The sequence below is a fragment of the Filicampus tigris genome, chromosome 19, assembly GCF_054856515.1.
Source record: "Filicampus tigris isolate MCC_2025a chromosome 19, RoL_Ftig_1.0, whole genome shotgun sequence".
In the NCBI taxonomy this organism is placed as follows: Eukaryota; Metazoa; Chordata; class Actinopteri; order Syngnathiformes; family Syngnathidae; genus Filicampus; species Filicampus tigris.
In genome coordinates, this window is record NC_141235.1 from 8354319 (window position 1) to 8372923 (window position 18605).

The 18605-nt window shown below is 39.9% G+C and overlaps 1 protein-coding gene across 4 annotated transcripts; it reads right to left on the reverse strand.

Annotated features, from left to right (window-relative positions):
• Positions 1-2392: 2392 nt before the first annotated feature.
• LOC147129286 (actin-binding LIM protein 1-like) lies at positions 2393-18153 on the reverse strand. 4 transcript variants are annotated; one of them, XM_086017291.1, is made up of 20 exons: positions 17534-17925; positions 13525-13650; positions 11536-11719; positions 10466-10575; positions 9706-9832; positions 9065-9158; positions 8467-8554; positions 8338-8396; positions 7042-7119; positions 6358-6528; positions 6188-6217; positions 5987-6107; positions 5783-5854; positions 5264-5311; positions 4810-4868; positions 4033-4078; positions 3945-3952; positions 3619-3693; positions 3353-3433; positions 2393-3004 (listed from the first exon to the last, which is right to left on the reverse strand). In XM_086017291.1, exons 1-20 carry the CDS (start codon positions 17835-17837, stop codon positions 2891-2893), a joined length of 1995 nt encoding a protein of 664 aa, XP_085873417.1. In that variant the 5' UTR covers positions 17838-17925; the 3' UTR covers positions 2393-2890. The 4 variants fall into 4 exon arrangements, 1 of the variants encoding a protein (XP_085873417.1); XR_015082663.1 differs by adding an exon at positions 18134-18153 and having other exon boundaries at positions 2928-3004; positions 3353-3952; positions 17534-17848; XR_015082664.1 differs by lacking the exon at positions 5783-5854 and having other exon boundaries at positions 2928-3004; positions 3353-3952; positions 5264-5356.
• Between the last annotated feature and the right edge of the window lie 452 nt (positions 18154-18605).

The window sequence follows — 18605 nt, forward strand, 5'->3', positions numbered from 1 at the left end:
CTAAAGTCCCACCGTCCTGAAGCTAGGTGGGCTTTAAAGTTTGGTCCCCAACCACCGGATTGCGGACCGGTACCGGTCCTTGGGACATTTGGTACTGGACAGAGGTGGCAAAAGTACTATATATATATATACTAATATATATATATATATATATATTATAAAAAGTTGAATGCCCGGTTTGTGCTATTAAAAAATGAGACCAAGATAAATCCTTTAAAACCTTTTTCAATCTGTACAACTCAACCAGAAAAAAAACATCACCACCACGAAAACCTACAGTGAAGCATGGTGGTGGCAATATCATGCTTTGGGGCTGTTTTTCTTCAGATGGAATTGCTACTTGGTCAAAGTTAAAGGAATGAACGAATGGTGTGTGCACTTGGGCAAACATGATCTCAGCTGCTTATTTTTATTTCCAATTTTTGAAAATGTTTTATTTTTCAATTGTATTACAGGTTATAGCTCACATTAATTGTGGAAACAATTTTTATCTTGGGCTCATTACTTATATCACAAAAACCTGCCATTTGAATAGGGGCGTGTAGATTTTTTTTCATCTACTCTACCTGAAAATTGACTGAAGTACTGAAATAAATTATTTGTACTTCTGCCACTGGCACCATGCCGCAGAGGGAGACTGAACAATAATATTTTGTTGGTAATCTCAGTCAGAGAGAAGTTTTATTTTGAAAATTCAGTGCACCTGCCTGTCCCCTTGTACACATTGTCTCCGTCACATTCGACCGCAGGAAAAAGTGAGCCAAAAGCTAGCAAAACTTTGTAGAAAAATAAAAACAGAACTTCTTCGGAAAGGGCAAAAGGACAAATAGTAAGAAAGAAGAAGAGCCTACCACTTCCAAGAAAAAGAGAGCTGCATTTAAGGAACAATATCAACAGCATTTGTTTTTGTTTCTTTAAGACAGTCTGCCAAAATATTACTTGACATGAAAACAGTCCGTGGCACAAAGATGGCTCGGGACCACTGCTTTAAAGCGCTTGTGATTATATAATAATTTTTAAAAAGTCCTTTCCACATCAACCTGAGACAATATTTTTCATTCTTTCTCTTCTGCGTTTGTTCAGCTTACGCTCGTTATCAGTCAAGGTTATTTCTTTAGCTGATAATTTGTTTAGTAGTCTGCTGTGTAAATCTTTGAAAGTCCACAAAAACAGGACAAGGAGACACAGGAAAGGTGACAGTGTGTCAAAACATTTGCAAAATGTTGGCAGCTTCATTGAAACTCAGTCAAAACATATGACTTCATGCTAGCGGATGAGACAACCAAGCTAGGGATGGAATTAAAGGTGCAGACATTTTGAAGGAAGGAAAGAACAAAAAGCAGGTCTGTGGTAGAATGAAGGAGGTAAGGAAGGCAGGCAAAAACAGAATAAAGATACTCTAAATGGATAAATCCAACTGAATTGAATTGGCCCAACCTTGGAAAATTAAGGATAGATGCAAAATTAAAAGTGGTCATGAAAGAAGGTAGTAGGAGGGAAGGAAAAAATAAATAAAAGGAAGGAAGGCAAATAAGCAGGTTTAAGTGAAGGAAAGAAAGGATGCAACATAAAAGTGAGAATGAAGAAAAAGGCAGAAAGTGAGTTAGGAGGGAAGGAAGTATGTAAGGATGCATGAATAAAAAGTTCTGAGGGAGGGAAGGCAGGAAGGAAAGGAGGAAGGAAGAAAGCAGGCAAGTCAGGATGGGAAAAAAAGCCAAGAAGAAAGCGGGGTTGAAGGGAAGGAAGGTTAGGAAAGAAGTTAGAAAAGAAGGAGGAAGGACTGGTGGTACAAAAGTTGGTTTCAGTGAAGGAAGGATGGAAGTAAGATTGCAAGAAGAAAATGCAACTCTGAGGTAAGGAAGGAGGTTAGGAAGGAAACAATGAGGGGGGGGGGTGGCTTGTGTCTGTAAATAAATATTACTGTAAAGTTGTTAGTCAAAGGGAAAGAAGAGATATTAATAGTCCAAAAGTATAAAAGTAGAATTGTCAGTGAGCACGAGGACACAGATGGCCTCTTTGAAGCAGTTTATCTAAAAATAACTGTGTGATCTACCAACTCTGACGGAGCGATAGTAGAGCGTAGCCATTAGAATTCCAACCTCTTAAGAGTCAAGATGCCTTCTCCACTGCTTTCTTCATGGACTGACTGTAATTGAAATTTGCTCAAACAATCTGCAGACAGGATAATAGCTACAAAGGTATCTCTCTCTGCACAGTCCAGATAAGCAGATCAAGTCATCATCTGTCATCATAAATGGCTCTTTGAGACCCACATGAAAGTCGAAAATGTCATACTTTTCATTTTTCGCCGTTCATGTGCAACCCTTTGGGGATGTGGGCCAAAAAAAAAAAAAAAAAAAATCACGCACACACTGTCACACGGGCACGAATATCCACTTCAGCTCATTTTATTTTTATGGATCTTGAGCAGGGTTATGTGAAAAATTACAGGGTTTTTTTCCTACTATTAAAGCCCATGTTCATGATGATTTAGAGACAAATTCAAAACACGATCCTAATAATATAGTATTACATTATATAGCATATCTAAATATGCTCTAATAATTCTTTTGTTTCTATCATTTTCTGGAGGCAAGTACAAACTGAGGCATTAGTGTCACGATGGTAAAATAGAAAGCTGAACATTTGAAGCCCCGCTTTGAGATCTTCCAGATTGCTTTAACATAACACTCAACTCGCAAACATTCCTGTGATTCAGCTTTTCGCTCAGATAATTGAGTCCTCGGAATCCTTCAATATGAGCACAGACTGGAAAAAAAAAAATACAATTTTGCTTTTTGCTGCTCTGGTGCCCTCATCAGTATGTCGAAATCATAGCAGTCTGACAATAAATAAAACACATAGCAATGAATACAAAAAAAAATGCATTTTAAAAGAGATTGGCCTTTTTCTTCATGTCGTTTCTTTTCCAAAGCGGAAGTCTGTCAAATTCTTTCATCGCCATGCCGAAGATCTCAAAGAAGGAATCTGGAGACAGATGACGCTGGAATGAAAAAATGCAAGCGTATCACTATCAGAACAGCACTGGCATACATTTACAATCCAAGCTCTAGTGTTTGTGAATTGCATTTAGTCCCAACAGTCTATTTCTTTTTGCTGCATTTTACATTTTTTTGTCCAATCAGATTTCAGCCTCTGTGTGTTGCCATGTCGCCCCTAAATCAGAAGTGCTTGGCCATGTTACTTGAACCAATCAGATTTCAAATTCCCCTCACAATGACACACAAAAATATCTTTTTTTTTTGTTTTGGTCATGTTGTTCAATAAATATTGATTCTGCACTGCTGCAATTGAGCTTCCTGGCACATGTTGAAATATTGATGATCATTACCTCTAATCTTGTTCTGTCAACCTCTCTGGGAAGCTTCACACGTCCCCTGTTGGCAACCGTAAGCATTTCGTACGGGTAGACCTTGACACAGCAAAGACTAAGTTAAAGAAAGTAGTTAAAGTAAGGAGTCCAAAATACAGATATCGGTTTCTAAACGTGGGGGATAAAAGTACCAAAATTCATGCATGGTTAGTATGTGCAAAACAACACAAAGTCTTCTAGCACAGAATTTGGAGCGAAGGGCTAAACATGAATGCGATACTTGCTTTTGGCTCCAGCAAATTAGGCATTGACACTCCTCTGTCCATTCGTGCAAATGGATGCGGGCTGTCACGGAGGAGCTACAGACACAAGCAAACACTTGCAGCAGAAAGAGATTCTCGACACGGTTAGCGTTACAAGCAAATTTACTACAGGCAACATTGACGTGTGCAGTGTAGATTGTGCGATTAATAAAGATGCAACGATGTCACCGGGAGCTAAGTAGCTGCAAATATACTTGGGGTTTGATTTGTGAGTTGGTTGCGTGGGTGCTTCATGAAGAGGAAAAAAAGTGTCACGGACTCAATGCCTGTAAAATACTCCAACGTACCTTGAAATCTGAAAGGAAAAAATACTTGTTTTAGGATGATTAACATGGAACAAAAACAATGAAAAAAAAAAAGGTATGCTAAACATACCTCTTAAGGTGTCACCACTGCTGCGGAGGAATTCAGCGGATTGTGGCTGCGTAAAAGCAAAAAAAAAATAAATAAATGCAATTAAGCAAGTCGGTGGTTCTCAAACTTGGGGTACACGAGCTGTAGTTTCCAAATCATTTGGAATCAATTATTTTGTTGTATCATAAACATAAACTTAGAATATCTTAGAATTGGGCCAATTCAAAGCTCTGATATGTGATGCAGCACTTAAATCAGACTTTTTTTTTTTTAAGAAATAAAAGAGTATTATGAATGAAATATCTTTTTAAACAAAGAACATATTTTTAAAACTAAAATATAGCCTTATAGTGAAAGTAAAATGCATAAGTAACAGACTAAAGTCTGAAATTCACAAAGTTAAAAATTGATGATTTTAATAACAAATCATGACTTTACCTTGGGGGTAAAAAAATGATCTTGTAAGATTATGATTATCGTCGCTCAATAAAATAATAATTTTCAATAAAGTTGGTAATATTTTTTGGTGTGTGTGTATGAGGGGGGAGGAAGTAAAACTTTATTCCCATAACATTACTTTTTTTAAACATAAAACAATGTTATAAGAACATTTTTGAAAATACACAACTTTATAGTTCCTATGACATCTTGAGATGGCATTCGAATTTTGAGGCTCCTTGGAAGAATTTCCATCCCTGGACTGGACCCAAAAGGTTTGATAGCCCCTGCAGGACGTCATGTAATCACAGCACATAGCCTAAATATAAATAAGAATATAGTGCTCTAGAAATGACTTACCGGGTTGAGGCCATTGCAACCGTATCCAGGCAAAGAGGATGTTTGGGTGGAGTTTGGATCTATGTCGATGTAAAATAGCAGATAGTTTAGTCAGTCTGATTCATTGACTCAACCGCTTCAATATTGACGTGTATTTTTTTTCTATTTTTGTATTTGCTAAGCACAGTGGTTTTCGCTGATTTGTACGACATGACTCTCTTTTGATGAAGAAAATCATGTGCATTTTATAGGCTTTTAAAGGATTTCTATTCTGTGCTTGCTTTCAACTCCAGCCAAAGTCCAACATACTCTATTGTGTACGTCTCCACTGTAAAAAGTAGGCACAGCGTTGTAAAGCTTTACAAGACGAAATGGGGTTGAACTTGGCTGACAACGACGTCAGAAATGTTACGACAATGGCAATAGGAATGTTGTTGGGTTTTTTTTCCTCTGAATTAAACAAGACTGGACGTACCTTGCTGTTTGAAAATTGGAGGTTTTCTGTACATGTTGAAACCTTGATCTGTAGAGGTACAATAACGTGGCGTCAGCATTGAGTGGGTGATTCCTTTAGCACACAATTCAGCAATGTCACATGTCAGTGACAGCATGCAGAGTGGGAAATCATTCAAAATCATTATTATCTATTTATTATTTGTTCAATCCATTCCCAGTTCTCAAAAATTACAATTTAAAGATTCACAGCTAACTTTGACCACTAGATGGCTGTGTTACCATGGAGACACGGCACATAATTCCCTTTAATAATTCGCCCCCCCCAGTTTTGGAATAAGGCTGTAGCATAAAAAGTGACGACAACATATTTTCATTACAAACATGAATTAAAACCCCATTTGCCAATAAAATCTCTGAGACTAATTTCCCTCTGATAAACGCAACCTCATAAAAAGTGAGTTGGTTTGCGTCCTCCATGGAAAAAAAAAAAGGGGTGGGGGGGGCAACTGTGCAGTAGCGGGTGCTGTTGTGATCTTACCTGTGGTGTCGGGAACTAAGCTGTGACAGGAAGAGGGAGTGGGCAAGGTGTCGTTGTCAGAAAATAAAGAGCCTATTTGTTAATCCAGAAGAAGGGAGAGAGTGGAGGATGAAAAAGAGAGGCAGCGAGGGATAGCGAACGGGTGAGCAGGAGGGGTCGCTATGGACACAAAGAAAGGAGCCAAAGAAATCTTGTGCGTCTTACCGGGCCGGTGGAAGTGTTGCGGCGAGCGAGTGGGCGTGTAGCTGTGGCGACTGTACGACTGAACGCCAAAAGATCCGTGGCTCGCCGATTTGGGAATGCATTTCCTCAACTCGTAACTTTCCTTGACAAACGACGGGACACGAATGGATGATTAGGACGAGATGATGTCACGCACATTGCTTGAACATCAACAATATTTACCTCTGTGGTCTCAGATACATTTGCCAGAGACTAAAAGAGAAACGATGTACAGAATTAGTTGCCTCAACTTGTATGCACCACTGAATATTTGTACACACAGTTTTTATAAACAGATGAGGGTTGAATGGAGATTTGTTTCGCACGTTTCGGCGACCGCTGAATGACGTTACCTCTGCAGGGCTTTTTCTGTCCTGTGTGTTGCCTCTGCTGTCCAAAGCAGCTGAGGCGATGTTGTCACTCTTATAGGACATCATATCAGGATGCTCTATGTCATAAATAGCCTTGACTCTGGGAATCGCTGCTAAGTCTCGGTAATCAATGATCTCATCATCTACTTTTGCCTGGTCGGGGGACAGTGACAGTGGGAATGTGGATGAAGGGGGGGAGGGGGGTGTAGGAGAAGGGCATAGAGGGTTGAAATGGGAGCAGACATTATGGGCTGAGACAGGTGAAAGTTCAAAGTTCTTTAATCCCACAAAAGCGCACTGCCGGTGTGACTCAAAGTGTTTCGGTGGGTTTAAAGTTGAATTTAATAACACAAAACTACGACAGTTGGGTCACAACGTCAACTGATCTCATGCTAGTCAACGTAGCAACACAAATAACTACAGGAGGGGGACAGACATTTTAGGACTTGGGATTTGTTCTGAGCATGTTTGCCCGTCCCCGAGGCTGATTGTTGTTTTGCTACAACAACAACGCGGTATCTGACGTTTTAGTGCTCATTGGGACTTTGTTTGAAACTTGAAGGTTAAGACTTGAGATCTTGCAAATACTGAACATGACAAATTCCCACCTCTGCAAACAACGCTGGAAATAAATACAGTATATACGCCGCCGTGTGTGTGACTTACACAGATGGAGCGACCGGGGCTTCCAGGCGTACATGAGCCGGGTCTGGAGCAGGAGCTTTCAGACGAAGTTAGAGTCGACTGAGGGAGAGGAAGCCGCATTAGTTTGATTCAGAGCGTATTCTTCTATTTTCTTATACCACGTGTGTGAAGCAATCGGGCTCATCGAGTGCATTCATGATACTCAGTAGAAGCTGTAATGCGGTATTAAACGGCTCAGTGTTTCCCAACCTTTCACGGAGCCAAAGCAAATATTTTACATTCGAAAATTCTCATGGCACGGCACCAGGCAAATTGTCACAAGAACGACTGCGCAGTAATACTTCATTCTAAATGTATATATCTGGGTATTGTTCACCTTTTCAATACACAAATGTCACTTATTGCTTGTAATCTAATATAATCTGGGCCTGTTTTGTTGATCATAATGCTACTAGGCAGTTGTCTGAATAGCAAAAGGTGAAGACACAGGTTAACCGTACATTCTGTCATCTAGTGGGGAATACATTATTTGAAGGACATGAATAAATGATTTCCGCACCAACTGGATCATTTCAGAGGTTGGGAAAAACTGCTATCGGTTACAATGGATGGGTGTAGTAAAGTATGACAATGATATCCAACACACTCATGCACCGAGATCCAAAAAGTTGCCTTTCCAAAGACAACAATTCTTAATTTTTTGATTGACATCGCTGTCCTGCACTAGGTGTTTCTCATATTTTGGTTAGCTAATTTAGCCACATGAGAGTGCGGCATGAGGCAGAGTTGTCTAATCTTGGATCTCCTTCGACTGTGCGTATGTAGCTATTGTTTTGGCTGATGGTAGAATATAAACGCCAGTTCCAAAAATCAGCTAGTAATGCACATCCAACTTGCGATATGTGCTGTACGCTAACCGTGTAAAAGATAGGTGGCGCGTTGGTCAATGCTTTACATCAAATATGATTTCTACAGTTTTCTTCTTTGGTGCGGAAAAAGTGAAGTGCTGTGAATACTTTCCAGATGGAACATAATGGTGTTATGTGAGCAAAGAGTTAAGGAGGAATTTGAAACAAACCGGGAGCTGCTTAATCTCAAACTACGACATGACAAAACACACTCTTAAGAAAAAAAAAAAAAAAGATCAAACTGCAAAGGCCGCTCTCGAGATTAACCTTCAGTTCACTCGGAGGGTAAAAGAAATCAAGACATGGTGTTTTGAGTCTTCGGACCTGAGAAGAAGTACATCCAATTCTCTAAGACTTGCATTTCAACAATCATTTCGGGTCAAACTGAGTGTTAATAATAAATTCTTACCCTGTTGCTATCATGGTTTCTGCTGCTCTCTCTGCAGTCCGGGTGCCAAACTGTTGATCCTGATGAATGGAGAAGCCAATTTGCATTAACGTGTTTACATGCCCCTAAATGCACAGTGTTCACACTAACCTTGCAAATACATTTCTTCGCCCTCTGTGAACATTTTGTCACATCGGCTGCATCGCGCACATTCCGGGTGGTAGTGTTTGTCGCCCGCCTTTTGGAAATCAGAAAGGATCAAATACACAGTCAAACAAATTGCATGTTGGAGCATACCTGTCAACCCCCGGTGCAAGTGCGCTTTGCTCGTGAAAGTCGCCCGAAGTTTACTGTCGCAATCGCTAACCGACGCTCCGGATTAGAACCGAAATGGACAAGACGAGATCAGTCGAACAAAAAACAAGTTTTGAATTTTTTTTTTCCCGTACAAAAATTTATGTACGGCGTATACAATTTGAAATAATCAAAAAACGTATAAAATAAGGGGAAAACGTACAAGTTGACAGGTATGTTACAGTTTAGAAATCAGAAGGCTACACTGAGGAAAAAAGGGGTTTCATGAAAAAAAATATTTATGATTTGAGATATTTTATCGTGGTCAGATTTTGTTGTTTGTTTTAAATCGCATTGGAAACCTATGGACGAAGTGGAATAAAAATGATCTCAAATCAGAGCTCGTTTTCATGTGTGAATGAATGCAGGATACTGTACATGTGTCATCACTCACCTCAAGAACTTTCCCTGTTATGAACTTCTGACATGCATCACACTGCACCCCAAATTGAAGCTGGTAGTCCCTCTCGCAATATGGAACACCATCCCTGTAAGGTGGACATTCATTCTGTAAGCAAAATGAAATTATCTTCCAGTCAGGGGCGGAGCCATGGGTGTGCACAGGCCCACCCAGATTGACAGACTGCCCGCCCAAGTGAGATTCATGAAAAAATATATACTTTTGAATTCCAGTAGATGACAGAAAGTACAATGAAGCGAATAATGGCTTTGTGTTAATTTAACTAATCCCAGATTGGATACTATTTACCAGTACATATGTGAGTAAATGGAAGCAAGTTCATCATTTTTTTTCCTCCATCATATCTATTGCTTCCATTGTCTTTGTTGTTCTATTATTGCTATTTTTGTCAAAAGTAAAGTGCTTTGTTACAGCTGCAACTGTTATGAAATGCGCTGTATAAATAAAGTTGTATTGTATTGTATTGCATTGTATTTATTACTCCAGTATACGTGCTGTAATGTAAAATATGTACCTTTGCTCAATGCTGGGTGTATATATATCTTTTTTACTATCGATGTACAAAGTGGACAATGATCAGTCAAGAAAGGGATAATGAAGACTTTGGCATTTACTTGCTGATGTATTCTCCACTTAGCATTTTTCTGCAGATGTTGCACTTGAAGCAGCCAAGGTGCCACTGACTGCCCAAAGCCAACAAAGCCTGACCGTTCTTGATGTCGCGACCACAGCCGTTGCAGTCTAGGAGAACCCAAAGAAGAACACAAACACATTGTCAGCCATTTGCTGCTGATATTATTGTGACAGGTGGACATGGTTTAGACATTTATAAATTGGTTTCCATGGAGGTTTACCTTCTTTTTTAAAATGTTTTTATTTGATTTTTTTTACAGGAACAATAAATAAAGTTATTTTGTCTTTTTTAATTGTTAATGTCAAATGTAATTGTTGATTCATGACATTAACATTATGGGTGGGGGGGGGCTTGGGGGAATCAAAGTCAATGTAGACTGCTAGCTAGGTAGCTAGCGAGGTAACCTGAGTGTATTTGAGTTTGTCTCATCCCATTGTGTTAAGCGCCATTGTCCTCTTCATCCTAAAAACTTGGCTTGATTGCCGCTGTATGCACGGTTCCAAGTGAGGTTAAGTCAAGCTGAGGTCATACTGTGCTGAGTCATTGTTTTGACACAATCCCAAGAGGACAGCTGTGCGTTGAATGTCATTTTGTGCGTCTAGCTAAAGTAAGTGTACGTCTATCTATCAAAGTGTCTAAATACCAGCTCTGTTTCAAAACAGTACAACAAAATGTGCACGCTTAAGCCTTTAAAACGCATTCTACAATGTTCTCCTGAAAGGACACAAAGATGCACCTACTGTTGGAGTATCTGATGCCAGTTGGTGGAGGAGTCAACGGGTTAACACACCGTTGACAGATGCACTCTTTCCCACTAAAGGTGACACAATCACCAGCAGGAAAAGGTTGCCTGAGGAACAACAGAAAAGAATACCTTGTGTATACATGTGTGTATGGTACAGTTTATTTTTGTGTGCTTTCTGTAATGCCATATGATACCACAACATGGCGCCAAAGCACAGCTAATAAGAAAGCAGTAAATCAGCAAGGAATTACAGTGGTATCTTATCAGTTCAATTTATTTTGAAAACTTTTAAAGCAACACTGGGCAAGTATTTGACCTTAATAATTTTTTTTTCACAACTCTTTTGATGAAACACTGGCTTACAACTAGTTGAATGGGACTTTTGTCAGGTCCTGGAGGGGTCTGTATTGTTTTTACTGGCACTAAGCAACTTTGAGGAGGGAGGGAGTAACCCTGGCACGCAAAAAAAAAAATACAAATGTCCTGAATTGCTTGAATTGCTTTTACGGCATACTCACTTTCTCCTTTTGCAATAAGGACGGAAGTCGATTCAAACGTCTACGCGCTATTACTGGTGTCATGGCAGAAGCCCCAAAATAAACAAAATATAAGTATTGTTGAAACAAAATTAGATTCATTATCTCATCGCTCTTCATCTTTCACACAGCCACTGGAAAATGTCATTCAGAAATGTAATTCAGTCCAACTTGCAGGCCAGCGAGAGCTCAGGATTTCACGACAACACGCTGGCGCTCAAGGGAAATGTGGTTGACTTTTGTCAAAACACTACCGCTTTTGTCCACATAGCGCCGCCATAATCAACAAAAACTGACAAATGACAGCGTTGCTTTGAATTAGGGCACTCGTGTAAGTGAAGGTACTACTGTTTGTTGACGTGACAAGATGTCGGCAATTTTTAAAGACAATGTTATGCAATTAGTTTGAATTTATATTAGTGTTTTGGAATCACAGTTTGTGGTACAATATATTAACAGTTGAAACTAGGGGCTATTCGCAGCAGGGTTTAAATTACAGTATGAGTGGGTTTTTTTTTTTTCATATTACTTGCAAATGGTGCACACGAAGCAGGTCGGGTGATAAGTCTTGCCCAAGACGGCGACCACGTCTCCCTCCACAAATCCCCCGCAGCTGTTGCAGACGGTGCCATGAAGCCTCTGGTAGTCCAGCGGACAGAGGCAGTCTCCGTTCTTTATGAAGAAGCCGGACCGGGCCAAGTCGCAGCCACAAACTACACAAAGACAACGAGAAAAAAACCAAAACAATCATTGTGTCACGTTAAATTAAATAAAAGTTATTTGCTCAAATAAAAGTATTTTGTTTTTTTTAAAGTGGAAAAGTAAAACATATTTTTTATTTGTCAATTACAGTACAGGACATAGCACAATACCCATCTTCATAACTTAGTGATAACAATAAAAAGAAAAACATTTCTGCACACAAAATATTTTCCCAGTTTCATTAACTAATATAATGCTTAGAATCAGAAAAAGAATACCATGTTACATGTTGATATTTAGCGCTGGCTAGCTTGGCTCGACTTTTATGCTAATAACATGTTCGCATAGCTTTGATAACTGTGGAATGAGTACTGTAACAAAAATGAAGTAAATATTACAGAAAGTTTTTGAAGGCTAGAACTGAAGATAACTAAAACATAAATACTGAAAGCATTTGAGTCCATCTGAGCCTGTAACAGTTGCACCTCCGCAGAATGCATTCAAATGCCAAGGGCTGTCTATTTCTGTCTAGGGCGTCGGTCAGTACATGAGTATTGTTTGCTACAATGAAAACATGTATCTCCACCTAAGTTCAATAAATTGTCTCGACAATTGCTAACTAGTCAAAGTTTGCTCTGTTATTCGCCAATTCTCTTTTGGATAGCGTTAAAAAAAAAATCAATAGAAGGAGATCTGTGTCATCTGGAGTTTGAATCCGAAATTCCAAGTTTGAAATTCTAACACAGAAATATTATCCTTTCAATGTCAGTGTCACGTGACCAATGGAACGCAACCTCATTGGCTGGAGGTTGGAAAAACTGAGAAAGGTTCAAGTACATCTCCGTGGTTACATGGATGTTTATCTCCTAGTATTTTTGTGGCATCTGAGTTTGAATTAGAATTTAGACCTTTTTTTTGCCTTTTCTTTTTAAGATGCCAAATTTCTTTTACACTTCATTTTGGGAAACATTGTTTTTGTTGTGTCAAATCCCCAAATCTGTAATATCTTGAGGGTAAAGAAAAAAGATCAGTGTTAGAAATTCAAATTCAATCTCAGATGGCTGTTTACATAATACACATACAGAATTTCCATATTAATCCCAATTTAGTCACTTCAAAGTGAAACTATTTAAGACAAATCCCCCTTCACCAAAGCAAATTGCATGCTTCCCAATAATAATAATTATTATAATAATAATGATAAATAATAATAATAATGCATCACATTTATATCCCATCGTTGATTAAAATTCTGCAACTACCCTGCTCTATCTTTTTTCCTCCCCTGGCGAGGTAAACACAGCACAAGAACACAACAAGGACACCAACACGAGAAGCCTGTCAGGGTCAATTAGGTGCAGACAATGGCCTGCTGGGTAAACATGAGTCCCATGAAGCCGTAACTCATGTGTGGTTGTCTGGCAACCACGAGAACCCATTGGAGAAGGAATATTTTGCAATAAATTGAGTTTGAATAATGCATGAGCGGCAGCTAAGCTTGCTCAAATTAAAGTTGCAATTAAGAGTCATGTGATCATACAAAAAAACAACTTCAACATGAGTTTGGAGCGATACACCGGCTCTCCAAAACAATGGAATAAGATCGCAGCTATAGCCATGGTGACTCGATTATCCAGTTTTACTGAATTGATCCAAAAATGAGTGTTAATTTATATCCAAATAATGTATGTTTGTTAAACACCGATGGAACTGACTTCAACTCTTGGCCCATTTGCTCAGTTATTATTTGGCAACATTACAGTATTTCCACCTGCTCGCATTGCTTTTGTTGGTGTCATTGGAATGGTAGACCGACCTTTGCAGGTGAAGCATTTAATGTGGAAGTGATTGGACTGGACTCGCAGCACCTCCCCTTTGCAGACCCCCCCGCATTTGACACATCTGATGACTCGCTTGGCCGCAGGAGGGTGAGTGTGAAGCACTGCGAGGGAGAGCAGAAGGTAAGCCTTCAATCATTTCTTTGTCATCAGCATGTCATGGAAAATATGACTTGCGATCGCTTGGCGGTAAACAGACTCAGATATAGTTTGCGTTCATTGTATCACTTGTGTTGTGAGGATCATCGAGATTAAATATGGAAAGGCATCGACCGTCACTCACGCCTGTCAGAGACTTCTCTGGAAACCCTGGAGAAAAAAAAACTTTGTTTTCTTGCCCCTCGCTCTTGATGACAAACTTACTAAACTAATAAACATAAAACAGTTTGGAAATCATCTTTTTTGGCATCATTTTGTTTATTTGTCTTCCTTGTTTTTATTAAAACATTTTGTTTTATATATATATATATATATATATATACATACACACATATATGCATACTGGTGTATATATTATATTATATTATATTATATTATATACTGTATATATAAAATAAATGGTCCATTTTTCAAACACTGCGGTCCATAGGGGAGGCCAATAGATGCTGCTGAACGTAATGCGTTTTCCCATCAGAGACTTGGCGGCTCGCTGCAGGTCAAGAGCAGCTTGGACCCGAGTTATGTGACTGTTGTCACATTGCAGCAAGGGCTTGGGGCCCCATTCTTCTTCTTCTTCTATCTATGCCTGTCATACTCACTGGCAGTCCAAAAGAGAGGATGCCTGTACAATCTAATCAGAGGCCACGGCAAAGGTCCCGCCTGTGATTGGCAGAGGGAAGAATGTGACACATTGACAGCGTTGCCTCTCCCACTCTGTGCATGTGGATGGATTTTTTTTTTTAAAGCTTTTCTTTGTCAATTATGAAGAGAATAGAGTTTTATCTTATTTGATTTTATATTGTATCTCGGCCGAATACAAAAACTAAAGTGGCTGAACGCCTCAGCCTCATGAAAGCCAATAAAATTGAGACATCGGTATGTGACCCCAGATCCGCCCGGCAACAAGAGAGATTTGTTGCCATGGTAACAGGCATGTTCGCAGTAACAAACAAGATTACAAGAACATGCTTTCCAAAGGTGGACGTTAACTGATTAAGCTATCCCGAGAGAGGGGCCTGGGCTGGCCGTTGTCATCTTTATGATTATTACCTCATGTTTTCAACATTGTGTGTTAGCACACCGAAAACGAAAACTTCATTTTGGTGCAGATCTTGAATTTATTTCTTGCTTACGCCACCAAGTTCTTTTCCCCCTCCACATTTTCCTTCCTTTTATTTTTCTGTACCACATGTGCGAAAGCCAATCATCAAAATGAAAGGTCCATCAGATTGGATTAACTTGCCAGGTGACCAAAGAGCTAACGCGTCAACTTTAATTACTCTCTATACATTCCTTGTTTCCCCTTTTCCAGCAGTTATCATCTGGGAAATTCCAAACAGCTTTTTCTTTTTTGTTCCAGTCATAACAAAGCCCGTTGAAAAGAAATCCACAAGTTTAAGTCCCCCTCTTCCTGGAATCAATTTATCACCAAAATACTCTCTCTTCTTATTTTGTACATTGTTATCGGGTCCAATTTATATTAATTATATTGCTGCCTGTCTTTAAACACTCCAATTTCCTTTTCTTTGAAATCCGCCCCCTTTCACAAATAGCCAAAATCTGCAATCAGTACAAATGCTACATGGCAGCAAAGGACTACTTGTGTCTAAACGAGGCTCCTCACTTAAAAATGTTTCAACAGAAAATAATCTCACCCATCTGAAATTCAGGTTTGTTTGAGTAGAATATAAAAACGAGGCGGTGACTCTTGGCTTGTCGAAAATGAGCGATAGAAATGGGTGAAGTTATTCGAGTATATTCATGCATGGTGTAAGCGTCGCTTTAGTTAGAAGAAGACGGAGTGAATGGCAAATTAAATTCAATTAAACATTAAATACAACGGAACAGTACTCGGCAGTGATTCTTTCACGTACCACTAGAGGGAGCAGAATCACAGCTACACTGTTTGTAAAGACGTAAACAATTACGTATAAAAGAGAATATGAACTACCGACACTGCATGGTTCTCAACATCGCTCCCTGACTATGAAGCTGATCTGCTGTCATGTATTAGCAAACGATGGATTTAGAAAAGGCGAGAAACCCGAGATGACCACTTAATCGCGTATGTGCGGTCGAGCGATGGAGAATCTATTTCAGGTATCACGATTCATTTTTACGCCGCAGACAGGAAGTGTTTAACAATGTTGCATTCTTTTACAGAGAAGTAGGGAGGGTGTTTGGCTATGAGTCACATTTGAGCAAAAAAAAAAACGATGATCTGGTAATTTAATAAAGTGAGGTAAGATGGGAGTCAGCTCACGAGATTCTTGTGGAATGTCTCAGGAAGACGTGGAAGGAGAAAACTGTTTTTCCCCACTTATCACTGCGAGTGAAAGAAGTCTCACCCTGACTAAGCAGTTAAGTCACAAAAGAACACTTTTGTCTAAAGATAATAACAATAATAGGTGCTTGAAAGGAGACGTTTTTTTTCTTCAGGGGTCATGCAAAATTCACATGTTGCTCTATGTTTAACTGCACCAGCTGAGCTTTCTCTTTTCCACACTTGGCAACCAAAGTTTGTATCCCTTCATTTGGTTTCGGTCATTTCCTGAACACTTTCTCCTTCTGTCAGTTAAAAATATTTCTGGAAAGACGCGCTGAGTTTGAGGGCGATACGTATCGGAGCAGAAAATGATAAATGTCTTTTTCCCCATCGCGTTTCTTTAACTTCCGTAAACGTCGCAAGTTTGGGTTCCTCAAAGCTTTTTTGGAACATTTTGGTAAACTTTGCAACTAAACAGATGGACTCAGAGGAGTAATTACAGTAGCATGTCATACACCAACACAGCAGCAACAGTTCCTCAACAGTTAGACGTAACTGCTAAGAGATTTCCAAAGTCATCATTTGAAATGGCCTGATACATAAAAAGATGACTATTTACTATATTAGATGCCATTACGCTAAACATTTAAGATGAGTGGCATAACTGCCATACTTAATGTAAATGAAAAAAAAAAAAATCTTCAGAATGTATACACAGACTACCTTTCTCTTTCATGGTGGCGACTGCACGTCTTTTGGCGAGGAGAACTCTTGACTGCAGTGGATCAGAGCGAGAAGGGGGAACAAGCTGGACTATTGCTTCACGATGATACAACGGGAGAGGGGCGGTCCGAGCGGGCCGAGAGCGGGAGCGTGCATGTGTGACAAAAGTGTGTGCGTGTGGGAATGTGTGTGTGCGTGTGTTCTAAATGAAGGCTCTGGCTGTAAATGTGCTTCTGAGCCATGACATCAACTCGCTGGGAAGAATGTGTGTTTTGCCTTTTCTTTGTATTGTAAGTACAGATACAGTGGTGCCTTGACTTGAAAAAAAATTGGCCGATTTTTGTCGATTTTGCGTTCTGCTTGAGCAAATATGAGCCCTAAGTAGTTGTGATGTCATTTTCAGTCGACAGAAGTGACAAAATGGCCACCCCCTGAGATGGCTAAAAACAAGTGGATTAACTCTTATTCCACAAACGCAATATTTATCAGAATGCCTTGTTTCACAAATGACATAGAACACATTCTTGAAACAAATGTTTGGGTTGACTTCCCCTTTAAGTAATTAAAGGAAAAAAAACTATGAATGATAATTTAACAGCTGTGAACATTTTGTGACCAGAGGGCAGCAAAATGCCTCAACAGAATATAAAAGACATCCAAGAGTAAAAGACTTAAAAAAAAAAAAAAAAAAATTTAAAAATGTCCTAAAAAACGTAATGCCACAATGATGAATGAATGTTCGGGAAATAAAAAAAGAGAGTTAAATGGCGAATGAAGGCACAAGGGTTACTTGGTCCCCGGTGTACAAAGAAGTGGAGTGTGTGTGTGCGCGTGCGTACCTGACACATCAGCAGGTATGGCCGCCAACTTCTCACACAGGACGTAGTCATTGGGATTGAGGAACGGCAACTGCTCCATCATGCACTGCTTGGGGATCAAATAGAGCACCTCGGCTATCTGCCCGTCCTCGATGATGGACATGCGCCGGACCGAGTTCTTCCTCTTGACCCGGTCCAGGACCACCATGTCGTTGCTCGGGCCGGTTCCGCAGATGCGGCCCAGGCTGTTGAGGCTGAGGCGGCTCGACATGCTCATCTTGTCCACACAGTCCAGGCTGCACAGCCCCTCCAGCCGAGAAAGCATACGAGCGGACCCTGGATGGAGATGATGCTAGGAATTAGGTTGCTCTTAAGGATCAATCTGCATGTGCGGGTGTGTGTTTGTGTGTGTGTGTGTGGTCCATCAGGCAGCACAGGTCCTGTAAGAAGATTAAGGCAGGTGTATTTTTAGTGTTTATCTTCACAGTGAACACAGGATTTTTACAAGTCTCGCAGCCTAGGTAACATTCTTCCAAGTATGTCACCACGGGAGACAACACCGCAATCCCATAATCGCAGTAGAGGAAAGATAAGATATAGAAAGTAATAGAACCACTGTACCCAGACATAGATCATCAGGTGCATCATGGGAAATGAGGTGGTCCCCATGCTGGTAGTCCAGTCGGATTAAGGAAAAAAATAAAAATAAAATTTAAAAAATCCCCCCACTCACTCTTTCGTTTTTCTCTCCGTGACATGTGTGCACTCACAGCAGACGACACGGCGCTCTGAAGTGGCCACACCAGCCCGCTATAACGTATTCATTTTGTCATCTTTTTCTGCCTGAGCTTTAGTGGGATTAAAATTTCAAGTTAATACACCAAGTACATTTTCTGACTACCAGCAGCAAACATAACTTGTGATTGTATTTTTGTTTTCTGATTAATCCACGCTGTTGTTTAGAATCCACGACATGGCCCGTAATCAGCCCGACAGGTCACCAACATCGACTGAAAAAGATTTACTGATTTAGCACGTGTTAAAGCATGAATGGATGGATTCAAATTGCACTTGCGGCTGGGCTGATAGCCAG